General features: G+C 49.4%; 2 protein-coding genes across 3 annotated transcripts; both read right to left on the bottom strand.

The window, feature by feature from the left end:
* Nucleotides 1–822: 822 nt before the first annotated feature.
* On the bottom strand, nt 823–7,300 carry LOC120682956 (putative pentatricopeptide repeat-containing protein At5g37570). Of its 2 annotated transcripts, none has more exons than XM_039964963.1 (2): nt 5,062–7,300; nt 823–1,099 (listed from the first exon to the last, which is right to left on the bottom strand). In XM_039964963.1, the coding sequence occupies exon 1, from the start codon at nt 7,281–7,283 to the stop codon at nt 5,406–5,408; it is 1,878 nt and encodes a 625-aa protein (XP_039820897.1). In that variant the 5' UTR covers nt 7,284–7,300; the 3' UTR covers nt 823–1,099; nt 5,062–5,405. The 2 variants fall into 2 exon arrangements, with proteins under 2 accessions (XP_039820897.1, XP_039820898.1); XM_039964964.1 differs by having other exon boundaries at nt 5,105–7,300.
* Nucleotides 7,301–14,556: 7,256 nt separating this feature from the next.
* On the bottom strand, nt 14,557–15,771 carry LOC120682544 (photosystem I subunit O-like). The gene is made up of 4 exons (XM_039964499.1): nt 15,578–15,771; nt 15,383–15,467; nt 15,081–15,260; nt 14,557–14,913 (listed from the first exon to the last, which is right to left on the bottom strand). The coding sequence occupies exons 1-4, from the start codon at nt 15,654–15,656 to the stop codon at nt 14,817–14,819; spliced, it is 441 nt and encodes a 146-aa protein (XP_039820433.1). The 5' UTR covers nt 15,657–15,771; the 3' UTR covers nt 14,557–14,816.
* Nucleotides 15,772–17,619: the final 1,848 nt, after the last annotated feature.

The raw sequence follows: 17,619 nt of genomic DNA, 5'->3' as shown, positions 1-17,619 counted from the left end.
CTTCTGGAGTGTACTCCACTAAATCAGCATATGAGGCCTTATTTATTGGAGCCACACATTTCAATCCTTGGGAAAAAATTTGGAAGAGCTGGGCCCCAGGGAAGTGCAAATTCTTTATGTGGACAGTTGCTCATGATAGATGTTGGACGGCTGAAAGATTAGCTCGTCGGGGGCTTAATCACCCACCAAAGTGTCCTCTACTCCTCTCTGCGATCAGGTTGGTGAAACAATAGACCACCTACTGGTCTCCTGCGTTTTCATTCTGCAACTCTTTGGGCTGAAAGTTGTTGCTCCACAAATGGATAATCTATTTTTTGTGGACTGGTGGGATGAAGCTGGCAGCAGGCTCTTTGGTCAAGTTAAAGAGGGGTTTAACTCCATCATTATCCTGGGAGCATGGCTAATTTGGAAGAATTGTAACTATTGTGTTTTTGATGGGGGGACTCCTAGTTTAACCCGGGTCTTATCGGCTTTCAGGGAGGAGGCTCAGCAGTGGTCTGTAGCAGGGGCTCGAGAGTGTCTTATCTCCTTGCCCTGGCTGGCTGGCTCCTACTTCCTAGTGCTGTTTTTGAGATAGTGGTCTGGTCCTACCTTAGTATTGCTAGGCAGTAAGACAGCTTAGTGTGTGCTCCAAGGGTGTGTTACAAACCCTTATTCCTGTAACATTCTTTGTTTTTTTTGGAGCTCTTTACCCCCTTTTTTTACTCTTCTTAATATATTGATGTGCAGTTCTCCTGCGTGTTCAAGAAAAAAAAAAGTTTATGCATAGCTGCACCATCATGCTACGTGTAAGTTAATGTGACTACAGCTTGGTGACAAATATTTGCGGTAGCAAATGCAGACCACGGAAGCATATTGAACAAAAATGAAGAGACACCATGTTTCTGTCCTTGTCAAGTTAATAATAATAAAAAAGCATGATGTATTGATGAATATAGAAGCATTTGCCTTAACAGTACTACTGACAGGCAATACAGCTACTCTCTATTGATTCTTAAGGGTCAAGATTAAAAGTACCTTCATAACAAATGGAAAAAAAAAACTTCATGTCTTGATCAGGACCATATTTGTACTACAGCATCCTGATCTTCCACGGAGCCTGCAAGAGATTAAAAAAACCATAAAAGAAATACTCCAGTGCTAGTTGTGTTTGGAAAGTGCAACTGAACTCAACAGTGACTATGCAGGATTTATACTGAGGCATGCATGTTCAGAAGCTCCATAACATAGTAAATGAACTTCTGAAACGATATATTTCATTTAGACGCTGGTGCTATTCAAGTTCAAGCCATAAATGAACCATGGTACCGAGACTCTCCTACGCCTATGTCCCTATGCAAAAAGAACATGTGTTTTTCTTTGACTTGAGAAGATGGTGTTCAACAGCTCACTATAAAAAAAGTTCATACAAAAGGCCAGGTAGAGCTAAAAATAACTTGATAGAATTTAACACAGTGCAGTTCAAAGTTTAAAGTTTGAATGTTTGATTTTGATATTATAACAGGATGAGAGGGTTCTCTGCACAACAAATTTGACACTCAGTTCATGCAAGACGGTAGGACATTTAGGATACAGGCAGCTATGAGTAACTGTTAGAGTATATTAGGCAACTCCGGATATGGTTAGTTTAGGATTGACTGTAATCCCGGGATAACCTTCCTTATCTCTAGGAGAGGCTACTTGCCCTCCAAGCCATGTACTCTATATATATCCCGCCCAAGGGGCTCAATGCAATACATCGACCACAATATACGCATTCTACTTTCCTACATGGTATCACGAGTTAGGGTTTCAACCTAGGCCCCCACTTCCACTGCCGTCGCGCCGCCCCCGGGGAGATCGATCTCCGCCGGGGGCTGCGCACTCGTAGTATCAGCGCGCGGATCCCTCTGATCCACCGCGCCGTCGCGTCGCCGAGCAGCAGGACCTACCTCCCGTGGTGATGCGATCTCGTCGGCTCCCTCGTCGCCCCTTCCACGCTGACTCCCCCCATGCGCGCGGCCCCGTGCTGGCCCTCTCTCCTCCTGCGCCGTCGTTCCCTGTGTACGACCGCGCGGCTGAGGAGGAGGTACGAGGTGCGCCAGGCCGCTGCGCCATTGGAGCCGCGAGATCAGGCCGGGTTACCGTGCCGCCAGTCGATTCCGGCGCCGCCCGTCAAGATCGGCCGCCGGGACGAGCTGCAACGGGGCCACCCCGCTCCGCCCCGTCCACCACGCCCTCGCGCCGCTCCACCATCGTCGCCGGCGGGTTGCAGCGCCGTGGGGGCCTCCGCCCTCCCTTACCGGCCCTGTGCTCAGCGCCGCCGCCGAATAGAGGCGCCGCTCGGATTGCATCTACCTCCGTGCTGCATCTGCTGCATCGGATTGGGTCTCTACAGGCTCCTTCTCTCTCCGCCCTTTGCTTTTCTTTTTCTGTGCACGTGGCTCACCACGATCGGGAAGAAATAAGGGAGGGGAGGGAAACTGGTATGTGCACCCGAGATTGTACCCATGGTCCTCTGCTGCTGTTTTTTCTTTTCTTTTTCCCGATCAAAGATCGGGTTTGCGTCGCCCTCCCGTTCGTCGCCGTTCATCGTCGACACTCCCGAAGGACGAGGTTGTTGCCGTGCCCTCCAGGCTGCAGCGACGACGTTCGTGATCAAGCCACCCTACCGGTGTCGTCGCCTTTTCAGGCGGCGGCGCCACTGGCCGCCGGTCTTCGTCAAGCAGGCGCTCGATCCGCCTCCGCGCCTCCAGCCGTTCTCACGCGGACATCGCCGTCGATGTTCCTGAAGGAAGACATCGTCGCCACCCCTGATCTGAGCGCGACACTTGTTGCAACCTGCGTCGTCGCCACCCCTGTCCTGAGCGTGACCTAAGTCGCAAACCGTGCCGTCTACCATCGTCATCTGCCGCACCGTCCTGCTGCTGTCTTCGACAAGACGCTGCTGAGTTTGTGTACTCGAGTACCTCGACGACGCTTCGATCCGCGCCCCCTCCACGGCTTCGACCACGTCCACCTCGACTTCGGCTACTACGGCACTAAAGGACTATCATCTGCATGAGTCTCCAGTCAAAGCTTTCGCACCGGCATTCCGACTGCAGGGGGGATACGTCTCCATTATTCTCTAGTCTGATCGTTCGTGTTGCTACCGCTACGACCGCGGGGGGGTGTTAGAGTATATTAGGCAACTCCGGATATGGTTAGTTTATGATTGATTGTAATCCTGGGATAACCTTCCTTAATCTCTAGGAGAGGCTACTTGCCCTCCAAGCCATGTACTCTATATATACCCCGCCCAAGGGACTCAATGCAATACATCGACCACATTATACGCATCCTACTTTCCTACAATAACTCTTAACAGTAGCAAAATTGTCTGTGCGTTGCAACGGTGAAGCAAATCAAACTATTACATGTGCATAGATAGTTCATTTGAAAATGGTGGCATAGAGGGAATACAAATGGCAAAATCAGACTTAAGGGTGTTGGTGGGTAAATAAGGTGAAGTTTAGGGGCAAAGTGGTGGTGGCACACCATCACCACCAACTCCAATGTTTTAAGTAGTAGAGAAATTGCAACGAGCATAATAGTAGCACACAAAAAGGCTTTGATAACCCACATATGAAAGGTGCATCACCCTTGTTGTCTTGTGTCTTGTTTTCGAGAAAAAAATATATTGCCTTGTCTCCTTGATAACTTCTCCACTAATAGAACTTCTATAATTTACAATGTTCTGCTTTTATAAGATACAAGAAATGATTATTTTGTTGGTTACATGGATTTAGCTTAACTCTAAATTGTTATCACATATCGCAAGTATTACTGCAAGTAAAAAAAACACTACAGGCCACAGAATTATATTGCTGAAACCCCTCAGTTTCCTTTTATAGGGATCAATAGGATTTTAGAAACTATTTAAAAGTATACGTTCACCATTAAATCTCCAATAATATATTATTATTATTAATACCAAAATCAATATCTTATTAAAGCATTTGTGAAGTCCTAATCTACTGATGCAGCTTTTGTACACAAGACATGCATGTACTTTGACTTAACTATTAGTCAAAGCTTACAAATTTTGACCTCTCAAATCCCAATATGCCCTATAAATGAAATAATGGGAGTACTAGGAAGAAACTTAAAACAGAATAGATAACTAATATGAATATTGGTAAGCCAGTTCGAAGGGGATTATATAGAAAGTTGTAGAATTAGTATTTCAATAATCCTTACAGGGTCAAGCTTACATGCTACAACATGCTAGTTTTCTTAACCTGGAATGATCCCAAGATGGCCAAGCAGGCTCATTTCTCGTTAGAATACCTCCAGGAAGCCAAATAGAATTAAAGATTTGATATATAGCAGGAAACAAACCAAGTGCATATGTTGGTTTCACATCCAAGCAATTACCAATCATTAATGTAATTTGTAACCCTTTTCCAGAAAATCTCAAATCATCAATCCTGAAATTTGGCAAGACCATATCGGACAGGATAAGTTTCACGAGCGATTCCTTATTCAAAAGAGCCCTTAGATAACTAACACTTTTTTTTTCTCGAACACGCAAGAGAGCTGTGTATCAACTAACAGGTTACACTAATCCAAGCATCTGATAAAAGTAGGGATGCAGTTTTCCTTTTTGTGGATCACTGGGTCAAACCAAAAATAATTCAAACAAAGTATTCCAAGCAAGAAAAAGGAAATGTACTAAGTGACCCAGTACTACCCATTGGATACCCTCATGCATCCCTAGATAAGTGGTCCTATGCCAGCAACCATTTCATCGTATCAACGGTAGCAATTAGGGATGATAATGGGCCTATAAATTTTAAGGATCAGGCTCATATTTTACATATTTTTTTAGTTAAGGATGATTGAGTTGGATTGAAGGGGCCATTAGGGTCATGATCCATTATCACCCCTAGTAGCAGTTTGTTTGCTGGAAGTCTGAGTTCACCAGTAATCACTAAAAAAAAACACTAGATGAATAGAATTATATAACAGGTAAAATTTGATGCAGTGATGCAGTCAGGGAAAAAAAGAAGAAGGAAAGACTAAACAGGAGGGAACACTCACAGGAAATCATTTCATCAGCAGTGGCAGCAGTGGAAGGTCTCACCAGCAATCAAACCATCCTCCCAGCTCTGAGAACGTTTAATTGGCAGGAAACTCTGAGAACACTAAGCAAATTAAGTGTGGCCTCCTGCCTATTATTAACACAACAGCCTGTTGGTCAGAATGTTGTCTATGTCAGCTTATGCTTAACTTCCACCATCTGCATGACTTCAGTAATGATATCTTGTTTTCCATCCATTCATAGCAGTCATGAGGTCTCTTTTCTTCATTCACAGCCCCCTAAGGTTCCAGTGGGGTCCAGTAACATAAGTCAAGATAAATACATCGTTCTAATCAACACAGCTTCAGTGCAAAACTAAGGTACGACCTGCAATTTTTGTTAGCCTCCTTTCAGTCATCTCAACCCTAAGTTCAGAAACATCTCCCCACCTGTCGATGTTAGCATACATATTTGATAGAGAGACATAATTTCCAGCATTATCTGGTTCAATTTCAAAAAGCTTCTTTGCTGCGATTTTTCCAAGCTCAATGTTACTGTGAAGCTTGCATCCACCCAGCAGTGCACCCCATGCTCCAGGATGAGGTTTCCCTGGCATAGACATTATAAGCTCGTATGCCTCTTTTAGCATCCCACAGCGTCCAAGAAGACTGACAAGGCAAGCATAATGCTCACCAGAAGGCACAATCAAGTACACATTCTTCATCATATCAAAGAACTTCTTCCCTTCTTCTACTAGACCAGCATGACTGCAAGCTGTTAAAACAACTGTAAACACAGCATTATCAGGGGAAAGGCCCTCCAAAAGCATCCGAGAGAAAAGTTCAACAGCCTTATTAGCTGAACCATGGAGGCAATGACCTTGCATCAGTGAACAATATGAAAACACATCTCGAACTGGCATTGACTCAAATAAAACAGTAGCCCTCTCCAAGTTCCCACACTTTGCATTCATGTTCACAAGACCAGCCAACACATGGACATTGTTCACATCTATCGAGTACTTTGCGATGTAATCTTCAATCCACCGTGCCAACCTGATGTTACCTAATTGGGAGCATGCTGACATCAGACCAACAACAACAAGCTCGTCTGGGCGTATGCCTTGATTTTGGAACTCATCGAAAATCCTCAGTGCCTCTCCAGGGTAACCATTCTGCGCATAACCTGATATCATCGCTGACCAGGAGAACACATCCCGGTCCTCTAACTTATCAAACAACGATCTAGCAACTTCCAAGTTCCCTGACTTTGCATACCCACCAATCAACGATGTGCATGCCATAGCACTTCTGTCAGGCATTTCATCAAACAGCCTCCTTGCGCCCTCCAAGTCCCCACACTTTACATACCCATCAACCATAACATTCCAGTGCACCACGTTCCGCTGTGGCATTCTATCAAATAGCTCTCTGGCGGCGACAATGTCACCATTGTTGACATACGCCACAATGATGGCGGTCCAGGAAACATCGCTGGGGATGTCGATTTGATCAAATAGAGCCCGGGCCGCGCAGGCCGTTCCGCACCTCCCGTAGAACTGGATGAGCGCCGTGCAGACGAAGAGGTCGGCGTGGACGCCGAGGCGGATGGCGGCGGCGTGCAGGGCGCGTCCGGCTGGGATGCAGGATGCGCGGGCGCACGCGCGGAGGAGGCAAGGGAATGAAAAGGAGTCGGGGCGCACGCCTCGTTGGAGGAGGAGGTTGAACTCCGCGAGCGCGGCGTGGAGCGGAGCGTGGCGAGCGAGGGACGCAAGCACGGCGTTACGGAGGCGAAGCGAGGCGGCGTGGGATTCAGGAAGCGCGGTGATGAACGAGGCGGTGACGGAGGGGCACTCGAGGGCGTCGCAGGCAGCGGCGAAGCGGGCGAGGAGAGCGTGGTGGTTGTGGAGGCCAAGGCGGATGATGCGGGCGTGGAGCTGGGCGAGGCAGCGAGTCGTGCGGCAGCGGCCGAGGAGGGTGGCGACCGCGGGGGATGGCCTGCTGGCGGCGGCGGCGATGGGGGAGGGGGACGCGAGGTCAGTGCAGGTGGCGGCGAAGCGGGCGAGGATGGCTTGGTGGTTGTGGAGGCCGAGGAGGACGATCCGGGATTGGACCTGCGCGACGCAGCAGGCGGTGCGGCAGCGGCCGAGGAGGGTGGCGACCGTAGGTGAGGGCCGTCCGGCGGCGGGTGTCATGCGGCTACGCCGGCTAGTGGGGAGGTAGTGACCAGGCGGTCGTGGCATTTGCGCTTGCCTTGCCTTTCGGCCTTTTCGAGTGGGTGTGTTCGTGCCTTTTTTTTCATTTTTATATTTAAAAAAATTAAAATTTTAAAAATATATGGTCGTTCCAAGAAATTTCAAAAATGGCTCCCTGTCGCTCATGGAGAGGGCGACAGGCCCCCTGTCGCCCAGGTAGGAGGCGACAGGCCTTTTTTTGTAAAAAAATATTTACAAACCGGTCCTCGGTCAGCGCGGCACGGGGGCTCGGCGGCGGGGGTCGGCCCCCCCACGGGCGACAAGGGGGGCCTGTCGCTCCCCTCGGGCGACAGGGTCCCCTCCAATTAGTGCTATAGTAGAATAATTTAAGTACGAGTTCGAGGATATAATTAATTTTTGGATAGTGAAATATAGAATTGTAAATTTATAATGACAGTACATTATTGATATTACAGCATAAGGCAATGGCTGCCTCCAATTCTGGAGGATTTTCATGGACCGAAGAAAAATCTAGTATAATACTTGATATCATGACATATCTTTTAATCAGTAAGAAGTTGAATCCATTAGCGGATGGTACGATAGAGATTGTGTTGTCCAAAATAGTAGAATTTAAAGATTTCACAATATTTCGAGGTATTACAACGCAAGATGTAAAGGGACACCTGCTAGAATGTCGGAATATATACATGAGAGTATGTGAACTAGCGAATCATCCTAATGTCATTGGATTCTTACAAAGTTCTTGTAAGATATGGATGCGGCCAGAGGTGTATGAGATGCACATTAAGTTAACTCTTATTCAATTCTAATTCCATCCGTCATTTGGAATCTATATTTATAAAATAGTAAAATTATTGTTTAATTATATGCTAAGATTACCCCGAGGACACGGAATTGATTAACAAATCGATACCAAATTTCCGTAAATTGGTATGTATCTTCGGTGGACTTATGCCGCAAACTAGGCGAAGGAGGTGGAGAAGATCTTCGGGTGATAGTACTTGGCCTCCACAAGAACAGATGACCGGAGGTTCGTCAAGTCATACTGCAGCACCTAAAGCACCAAATTGTGTTAACTGGGATGACGACATGGATGACTTCATGCCCCCCAAACCATGGCCTGCAACACATGATGTTCCTCCCCCTGTATATGAACCTAGATCCAGAAAAGAGAGAAAGGGAAAGGGAAGAGGTTCGTCAAGTCATGCTGCAGCACCTCAAGCACCAACTTGTGATCAGAGGCGAACGTTGAAGTGTACAAATAAGCGGTCCACAGCTATCTCATTACAAATAAACATCAGATATACAAACATCGGATATATCTAACCACACCTAGGGCGTCGGACCCTCTTAGCCCTCTGCTGTGCACGGACATGGCCCTCGGAGTAGGTGTGACGATCCGGAGACCTCACCTGTCGCTCAGGACGCAAAAGGGGCTGCGGTGTCTGCTGCTGAGAGATCCCAAGTGGTGCTCCTCCTAGCTGTGAATACCCCAAGACATCGGGGTCACCGTGCGTGCCAGGTGAGTCTGGAGTAAGCTTGTCGAGTTCGTCTAAGGTGACTGGACGCACGATATTTATATATTACAGATAGTTTCGATACAAACTGGACGCATGATTGATACATAGTGCCGGTACCCTGAAGCAGGGATACCCACTCCTACTGCAGCAAGGCAGGACTCGCATAGTCATCCGCGACTACGCCATAAGGGGCGGAGCTGCTGGGCCCCACGGGCCATGCTCCTACCTCACCGGGCCAACGGCCCCGGACCCGCTCCCAGCTCTGGGACGGGTCCGGAGACGCCACGTGTCCCTAAGAACTCCGAGCCAACGGCCGAGGGCCCGAACCCCCATAGGGGTCCGGGATCTCCCCGCGTCTGTCCGGACCTCCCACGCGCATAGGGCCAGCATACCACCGGGGGGGTCCGGAGGCTCCATGTGTCCCGCAGGCACGGGCGCGGGTGCGGGTCTTCCACTGGAAGGCTCGCCCACCCACCCATTTAATGTGGGTAGTTGAGGCGCTCTGCCGCCGCGGCACGCGGGGCAGCCCTTGTCAGGCCTCACTGTAGACCGCGTATTACCGAGAAACACAGTGCAGCCACCTGCGCCATAACCGCGCAGAGCCCGTCTGCCGCATTAATTGGATACGACGGCACGGCACTTTTCCATCATGCCGCCTACACCACAAGCTACACGGCCCGTTCAGCTACACTGCAGGCGACGCCACAAGCTACGCCTAGCGCCGTTTCGACAAGACAGCGCTTGGATATGCTGGACGGAGGATTCCCGCGGGCAGGCAAGGAAATCCAGGAATGAGATCTTCTCCGCCTGCAACGCCATAATGTATTAACAGTACGTTATTTTATACTACATTGATTGGGCCCACCTGTCGGGGACCCAGCGGCCATGTACGCGCCTCCCTTGAGATATAAAGGGGAGACGCTCGCTGCACAGGACAAGCACTCTGGAGCACAAAAGCTCACCCAGACTCAAGCAATACAGCACACAGTGGACGTAGGGTATTACGCTCCGGCGGCCCGAACCACTCTAAATCGGCTGTGTTCATCGTATTCTTCCAGGAGATCGAACTAGTCCTAGCTAACCCCCGAGTACTCACCCTCTGGGCCTAGGCGGATGCATTCCGCCACCCGGCTGTGGTTTGCCACACCACGACACATAGGTACAGATATGTTCCATACAAACTGGACGCATGATTACTACATATGATTACTACATATTACGATTAGTATATAGTTACAAACTGCACACTGGTGGATCATGACACCGAGTGCCTTCCACGAGCAATTCTCGCCGATAGTCGTCTGAACGTAGGAGGTGCTCCATCTCGGGGATTTCCGAAAGGACCGGCGTTAGCAGCATCGTGAAGTGCATTCTGAGGACACTTCCATTGGCTGCAATATTTTTGTGCCTTGCTTGCCTCGGACTCGTCCATACCATTCCGAATACGACGTGTCTGGCGGCGGCCTTTGCCTTTCTTAGTGGCTGGATGAGGAATAAACATCTTATCCTCATTATCCTGAATGAAAGGTCCCACTATTTCAATCCCGTATACCTCATGTCCCCAGGTCGATACAGCTGCTTCCTTGCTGAAGTAAGGTGAAACTAATACTCCTGGCTGCAACCCAGACTCTGCATATGCCGCAATGAGATGCGAGCATGGCAAATGCAATAACTTAGGCTTCATGCAGGAGCAGAAGGCTTTGTCATCTACTGTAATCAAACTCTCCTGTACCACCCTATCTCTATGGATACCACGACCAGTTCTATCCTTGTATAGAACCTCAAATCTATGCTCCATTGTACCTGTTGATATGACGCGGTGTAGTTTGGCTTTTTCTATCTTCTGTTGCATATATTGTGTCACTCTTGTGCAAAACTGAATTTGGGGTTGTTGATGTTTACGACTTCAATGTTTGGATATGTTGCACCTTGCACTACCTCATTCCCTCCGTACTCCCACTCCTGATTTCTTACGTCTTCTACGACACGATTGCCAAAATCACGTTCCTTCCCCTCTTTTGGCAATGAGTACTGCTCGTCATCAGATGAGCCCTCATATTCTTCCATCTCCATTGCGGCTTGGTCTTCTGCCTCCATCTCGTCCACGATGCTATGTATCCTCTCCCCCTCATCAGCAAGACCCTGTGGTCCGATGTTTTGGTTCTCTATCTCTTCTGACTCATCTTGCTCAATATAGTTGGTCTCTCTTCGAATACTCGGAGTTGCTTGATCTGCACCATGTTGGATTTCATTTTGTGTCTTCTCCCGAGTTTGAACAAGAATGGCCAGAGGCCACCCACGCTCTAGAGCTGCTTGCATGTACCTCTTCCAGTCATCAGTGTTGTGTATCATCATCAATTCCCATAAATCACTTTCTACTTCCCAATTAACAAGAGAATGGACGGTCATCACATGTGTTTCCGGATCAACACGGAACCCACGCTGCAGCCACTTATATATGGAACCAAAACTCCTCTCCAGAGGTTTATCTATGACGCTAGATGTGCACTTAAAGGCAGAAAGATCTACTCCATTTGGCCCATACAAAATATTGTAGTCACCAAAAAATACTTGAAACTGCATCTTGCTCGACATATCTGTGTATCACAGAATACTTATCGAGTTATACTCTTTACTTCACTACCTTATTCAATAATCCGTAAAAACTAAGTATGGATTTCAACTACAACATTTAAGTATTCATAACTACGTGATGACACTCAAATTCTATACTGCATATGCGAAATTCTATTCTAAATCGTAATTAATTTATAAACACGTCTCTAATAGTACTGCAATTGTAATAATAAACGCATAGTCTTAATTTACTAAACTAATAATAAACGCGTATCCTTAAACTCCTACTTAAATTGGTTCTACTATAGCATTAATTAAATTTAATTACTCTACAATATCAATCGAAAAATACATAAGTTAAATATAATTATTTGTAGATCACAAGTGCGCAATCCGGCAGGGCTTCGCCGCTTCCCTTGTCCTCACCCCTCTTTTTTGGATATTTGGTGGAATTTTTGGGCTGAAATGAGTAGGGAATGGAGGTGGAGGGCTTATATAGAGGGGACCCTGTCGCCCGAGGGGGGCGACAGCCCCCTGTCGCCCGTTGGGGGACGACCCCCCCCCCCCCCCCCCGAGCCCCCGCGCCGCGCTGACCGAGGACCGGTTTGTAAATTTTTTTTACAAAAAAGGCCTGTCGCCCCCTGCCCCTCTCCATGGGCGACAGGGGCCCATTTTTGAAATTTCTTGGAACGGCCATATATTTTTTAAATTTTAATTTTTAAATATAAAAATGAAAAAAAGGCTGTGTTCGTTGGGAGTTGGGCTTGGGCTTGGGCCTCCTCGGTGCTTGGCATTTTCTGGAATTTGCCTAAGAATTTTACATAGAACTTTGGCTATGTTTAGTTCCTCTCTAATTTTTTTTAAAAAACTATAATTTAGAAGTATTAGAAAAAAATATATTTATAAAACTTTTTACATGGATGGATGGTAAATCGTCAAATATATTTATAAAACCTTTTACATGGATGGATGGTAAATCGTGAGACGAATCTAATGAAATATATTATTCTATCATCAGTGGATGGTTACTGTAGCATCAGTATTGCAAATCATAGATTAAGTAGGCTCATAGATTCGTCTCGTGATTTACAACTCCTCTGTGTAAAAAGTTTTGTAAACAGATTTTATTTAGTACTTCTAAATAACAATATTTCCTTTGATGTGACAGGGAATTGATCAATTCTTATTATGATAAAAGTAGTCATATAATTTTTAAAAGATGATGTTATGATTTTTTTTCATTTTAGATAAAGTAGTAATAGGTTTATTGACAATCTCAACTTGTAGTATCTAATAGTAGGAGACTATGACCTTGTCGATAGTAGTCCACGGCATTTATCAATTCCATTGATCGAATAGCTATTCCGTCTTAAAAAAAGGCATGTTGGATTTACTATTGCATGCTTTCTCAAAGAATTTCATTATTTAAGGCCAAGGACATCCGTTGTTTCTCTCATGATCATTTTTAATATTTAATTGTGCTTTTACCATTGAAGTTGCTAAGTTCATTGGAAGAGGGTGGCGGATGTACTCTGCCGCTTAGATTAACCTAATATCCATCATAGATCACAAACTGGGAATGGGTGTATCTCAGTAACGACACACGGTGTACAATATTACACCACTACAAAAATCTTTACCGAGGCGGATAAAAAAGCATTAACCGAGACGGTATTTGCAACCGCCTCGGACCAAAGGTCACGGTTAATCGTGACCATAACCGAGGCGGTTTCCGTGCCCGCAGTCGATAAATGGAATAAAAAAAATAGAAAGCCCATCCATAGGCCCGCCAAGCCCATCAACTGCTGTCGGCTGCCCATCGCTGCACCGGCGCCGGCGCCGCAGCGCATCCTACCGCCCACCCACCGCTCCAGGTCAATGGATCTGGCCCCGCCGCCTCGCCCGCACAGGCTGCCAAAACTGTCGTCCGTGGGGAAGAAGGGGATGGGATCCGTCGTCGCCGCTAGATCTGCCAGCCTCGGCCACGCTCGCCCCGTCCCCCGCCGCAAAGAGGATTCACGTGCCTCCATCGGCGGAGCGCCGACGCTGCCACCAAATCCGCGGCGAGGAGGAGGATCCGAAGCGCTCGCTCCGGCATCGGGCGCAACCGCGGGGGGCGGCTGTGGGTCTGGGGGGCGGCCGCTGACGGCGGCGGCCTCGGTCGCGCGCTTGGTGGCCCCGCCTGCTAGGGTTTGGGGTTCTGGGTTCGGAGGGGGGAGAGAAATGGGGAACCGTAGGAGGAGAACTGGAATGACGGAGAGGAGGTGAGTGGGGAAAATGGTGGCGCACATGAAAGAGGAGATAGGGTTGGAGGATCTGAAACCCTAACTAGATGGTATATATACACAAAGGGTGATATTCAGCCAAGATGAGTTGTCTTATTGTGTGCCCACCTCGGTTAATCGATTAAGGCGATTGCTTTAAATAAACCCTCCTTGATTAATGACTAGCATTAACGGTTTGTAATTGTTGCCCGCCTCTGAGGTCATTTTTAAAGGTCGCGGTTAATATTTTTTTAGTAGTGTTGATCACTTGAGTGAAATAAATCTTCTCCTCACTCAAATTTCTAAGTTATTGGATCTAAAAGGGATGGCTTAGATTCATCCACTCTCTCCCTACCTTATCCCTTCTACCTTCTTCTTCTTCCTTCTCCCTTTCCCCCACCTTCTTCTTCCTTGCGCCGGCCACCACCCAGCCACGCCGCCGCCTCTCCGGTGCGGGCAAGCTGGGGCTGCGCTAGAGCTACAACACAACCATAGCCCGCCCCGCACCGGCCCCTCCCGCCGCTGCTACCCATCGCCGTCGCCCCCGTCCTGGTACCGCTCGACCACTATCCTCCACCGCCCACGCCGGTGGCGCCACTGCCGTCGGCCTCGCTACCACCGTGCCCACCACCACCGACGGGCCACCGCGCCACCGCCAGGCTCCTAAGGTCGGCGGTGAACAGCGGCCCCAGCAACCCCGAACTCTAACCTCGCCGGAGTTGGAGAAGGAGGTGTAGATGGGAAGAAGAAAATTCTAACGATGAGAGCCTCCAAATCACTCATGTGAGATTTAGCTATCCAAAAAAGAAAACATTTGGGAGGATTAACCCTAGAGAGGTTCTGGACAAGTTTCACAAGATCCTCAATTTTAAGTATACCCACTTGTTGCCACCAGTCGCCGCAAACATCTCTGGTTTGCACACTTTGTGATTCGAATTGTCTGAACAGTTCTCTATCATTTAATTTCTGTCGCTTAAATTAAACTTCGTAAAGATTTTTCCCAGTTACTATATACTAGCAGCTAGATTCATCGAATTAAACACAAGCGTGGAGGGGGGGGGGGCGATTGATGTACATTGAGCTCATCATAAAAGCAGCACCACACATAAATTCAGCCAAATCGATCAGAGCCCTATGCAAAGCAAAGTTGGAATGCGGACAGCAGATCGAGGTCGAGCTCAGCCGCTTGCTTCTTCTCACTTCTCGAAGTAGTCCTCGGTCCTGCCCTTGAAGCCGATCTGGCCGAAGGTGAGCATGATGAACAGACCCAGGTGCCACGTCACCAGCCACAGCCTGCAACGTGTTGGTGTTCGTCTGTCAGTTGCAATTAATAGTTTCATCAACGCATGCTGCCGCCGCCGCTGCATGCGGGCAGTGGCCAACAAGCGGATCGATCGGATCACCGTGCGATCGAGCTAGCGAGTGGTGTGAGTCTGGAACTCTGGATATCTCTCGCTCACCAGAACTGGGAGGTGACGGGCGGGGGCGTGGGGAAGTGGGCGAGCTCCTGCCCGATGCTGGAGAAGAAGAGCCCCGTGAGGCTATTGCCGTTGATGACCGGGATGCTGGAGGGGGCGATCCACCCGATGAGCCCGAAGCCGATCACGCTCAGGTCCCTCCGCAGCCAGTCCCGGGGGAACCTGCAGACGACAAGCAGCATGGACTATTATTTTCAGCAACGATTTCACCATTTCACAGAGCCCGGCCCGCCACATCAGCGCCGCTACTCTTGGGCGACAAAGCTAAGCCAGGAACAACTCACGTCATGCAGGTGATCCTGCCGTTCCTCTCCAGGTTCCTCGTCATCAGCGGGTTCCTCGCCGACACCCGCCCGCCCCGCACGAAGCCTGACGATCGACCGAGCATTACACATTACTACTCTTAAGGATCATAACCTCAACATTATAGTCCTTGAGCTGCAGTGCAAGCTAAGGAAGAAACTAAACGGGACGCATACTGGTGGAGAATGCCGGCCGGCTGGCGAGGGCGGCGCCGGCGAGGCCGGGGACGGCGGAGGAGGAGGCGGCGGCGGCCATGTCGATCTCTGTCGCTGGTTCGCGCTGCGCGGGTGCGGCGTCGACCGAGCGCCCGGCGCGCTCTTATTTTGCGGCGGGCGGCCGCGGAGTCGGGCGGATCGCCGGAGCCGGTCGAGAGGCGGAGATGAGGCCGCGCGGATTGTTGTGGGGGCTCGGCTGACGTGGATCACTTGCAGTGGATGGAATAGATTCAAGGGTGGGCGGGGGACCTATGGGAGCGCTCCACTTGGATAATGTCTGGATAAGAGATGTTATGTCGCGCGCGTGGAACCGATCGTGGGCCTTCCGTCACGGAGATCATGGGCTTTCTGCAGGCCGGAATTAATATGTTTTGGTGTACAGCAGATGACGGGCCGGACTGGGAAGGTGTCCTCCTCTGATCCTGTTCCTGTTCCTACACTACACGGTTGGTAATAAAAGAAGAAATAAAAAAAGATCTATCTGGATGCCACGTGCTGCGCTACTGCAGACGAAAAAAAATCTGTCTTTCTACACTACACATGCTGTGTTCGTTTGGTTTGTCAGCCAACCAATCAGCTATACTGTTCTCTCATACTAAATCAGCACTAGCCACCAGCTACCAGCCGGTCAACAGTACTGCACCAGCCAAGCAAACACCGCGGAAAAAAAAATCCGGCTGCTTCAGAGTCGGTACATGCATTGGTCCACAGAGGCGGAAGAATTCAAAGTTGAACTGGAACTCGGGGGGCCTCGCGCGCGGCACCCAACCGCAATTTCCCAATTTCCTCGTTGCACAGCACCGCAACTGATGGCAAACAAACAAACGGTGTGCAGTGCAGTACAGGGTTTGATCGAGGATTCCGGATGCGTGCATGCCCGCGCACAGCGTCCTGCTGCTCCGGGCCCCGGCACTTGACGGGAGTTGGAGAAACCCGCGAGGCGAGCCAATCGCCAACCGGTGGAGCTTGCGGCTTGCCGACCTGGCGTGCGCGCGAGACCAGACAGCAAGCGGAGCTCATTCCACGCTTGGATTCATCTCTCGGACATGTCCTTTCGATAGCTGGTGTGCACTCGCGCTTGCGTCCAACGCGATCTTCCTTCCAGATTTCCGTGGCAGGTCCTTTCGCGAAAGGAAACGACGATGAACCGGTGCAGCTTGCCTGAGCTGAGCTTCTTCTGTGTCACCGAACGCTTCGCCTTCGCCTTACAGGGACAACGGGGAGGTGGCCCGGCGTCAAACTCCGTCCCTGCCCAGTCCAGTCCAAACGGCACAGTTCACAGTGCCGGGGTCTGCGTCCCTACGTCCAGAGGGTGGCGAGGCAGATGCGTGTCTACTGTCCAAACTGATTTTGATCAGTTGCTGGTGCCGCAAAGGAAGGGAAGCAGTTCTTCAGGCGCGAGCGGGAGAAAAAGAAAAGGGAAGACGGTGACGGAGAAGAGAGAAGCCAAAAGAAAAAGGGTATTGCGATCACGAGGGCTACGACGACGACGATACTGAAAGGTCGGCGGCCTGTGTCCGTCTGTCAAAGTTCACTCGGACTCGGACGCCTCCGCTAGCGCGCTGCCGCTGCCTGATTCACTGAACGAAGCATATAGAACAAGCAAGGGCTGGGATGGGAACAAGTGTAGCGAGGAGGGCAGAGAGTCCTGGTACTGTACAAGTGCGGCAAGGCACCTCGTGCTCGTGGTGTGATACAATCCAGCTCGCCAGCTGCTCTTTTTTTTGTAGCTATTGCAACTTGCCGGAGGTTTTTCCACGTAGGGTGCCGTGGGTCCTTGGCCTAAGCCTGACGTCCCTGTCCTACAGGTAGAAGCGGCATTTCTCTGTCCAGTTGCAGAGCTCCCAGGCAATCCGCATCCGGAGTTCCTGACGAGGCTCGGAGGAGAAGCAAGGTGCCGAGATTTCACCCGTGGATGTCGAGACGTTTCTGTTTCTCCCATGACGGGCCGGCACCACACGAGATCCCGGCTGAAAGATACGAGCAGCGCCAGCCATGGCGCA

This window comes from Panicum virgatum, chromosome 7N (genome assembly GCF_016808335.1).
Source record: "Panicum virgatum strain AP13 chromosome 7N, P.virgatum_v5, whole genome shotgun sequence".
NCBI lineage: Eukaryota > Viridiplantae > Streptophyta > Magnoliopsida > Poales > Poaceae > Panicum > Panicum virgatum.
This window is presented reverse-complemented; position numbering and strand designations above follow the sequence as displayed.

What these genes read in the sequence shown, in the direction of transcription:
- LOC120682956 (XM_039964963.1), bottom strand. Translation starts at nt 7,283, where the DNA reads ATGCCACGACCGCCTGGTCACTACCTCCCCACTAGCCGGCGTAGCCGC.
- LOC120682544 (XM_039964499.1), bottom strand. Translation starts at nt 15,656, where the DNA reads ATGGCCGCCGCCGCCTCCTCCTCCGCCGTCCCCGGCCTCGCCGGCGCC. An exon ending in CCGGCCGGCATTCTCCACCA is followed by an intron (nt 15,468 to 15,577) that starts GTATGCGTCCCG and finishes GTCGATCGTCAG; the next exon opens with GCTTCGTGCGGGGCGGGCGG. An exon ending in GGCAGGATCACCTGCATGAC is followed by an intron (nt 15,261 to 15,382) that starts GTGAGTTGTTCC and finishes TGTCGTCTGCAG; the next exon opens with GTTCCCCCGGGACTGGCTGC.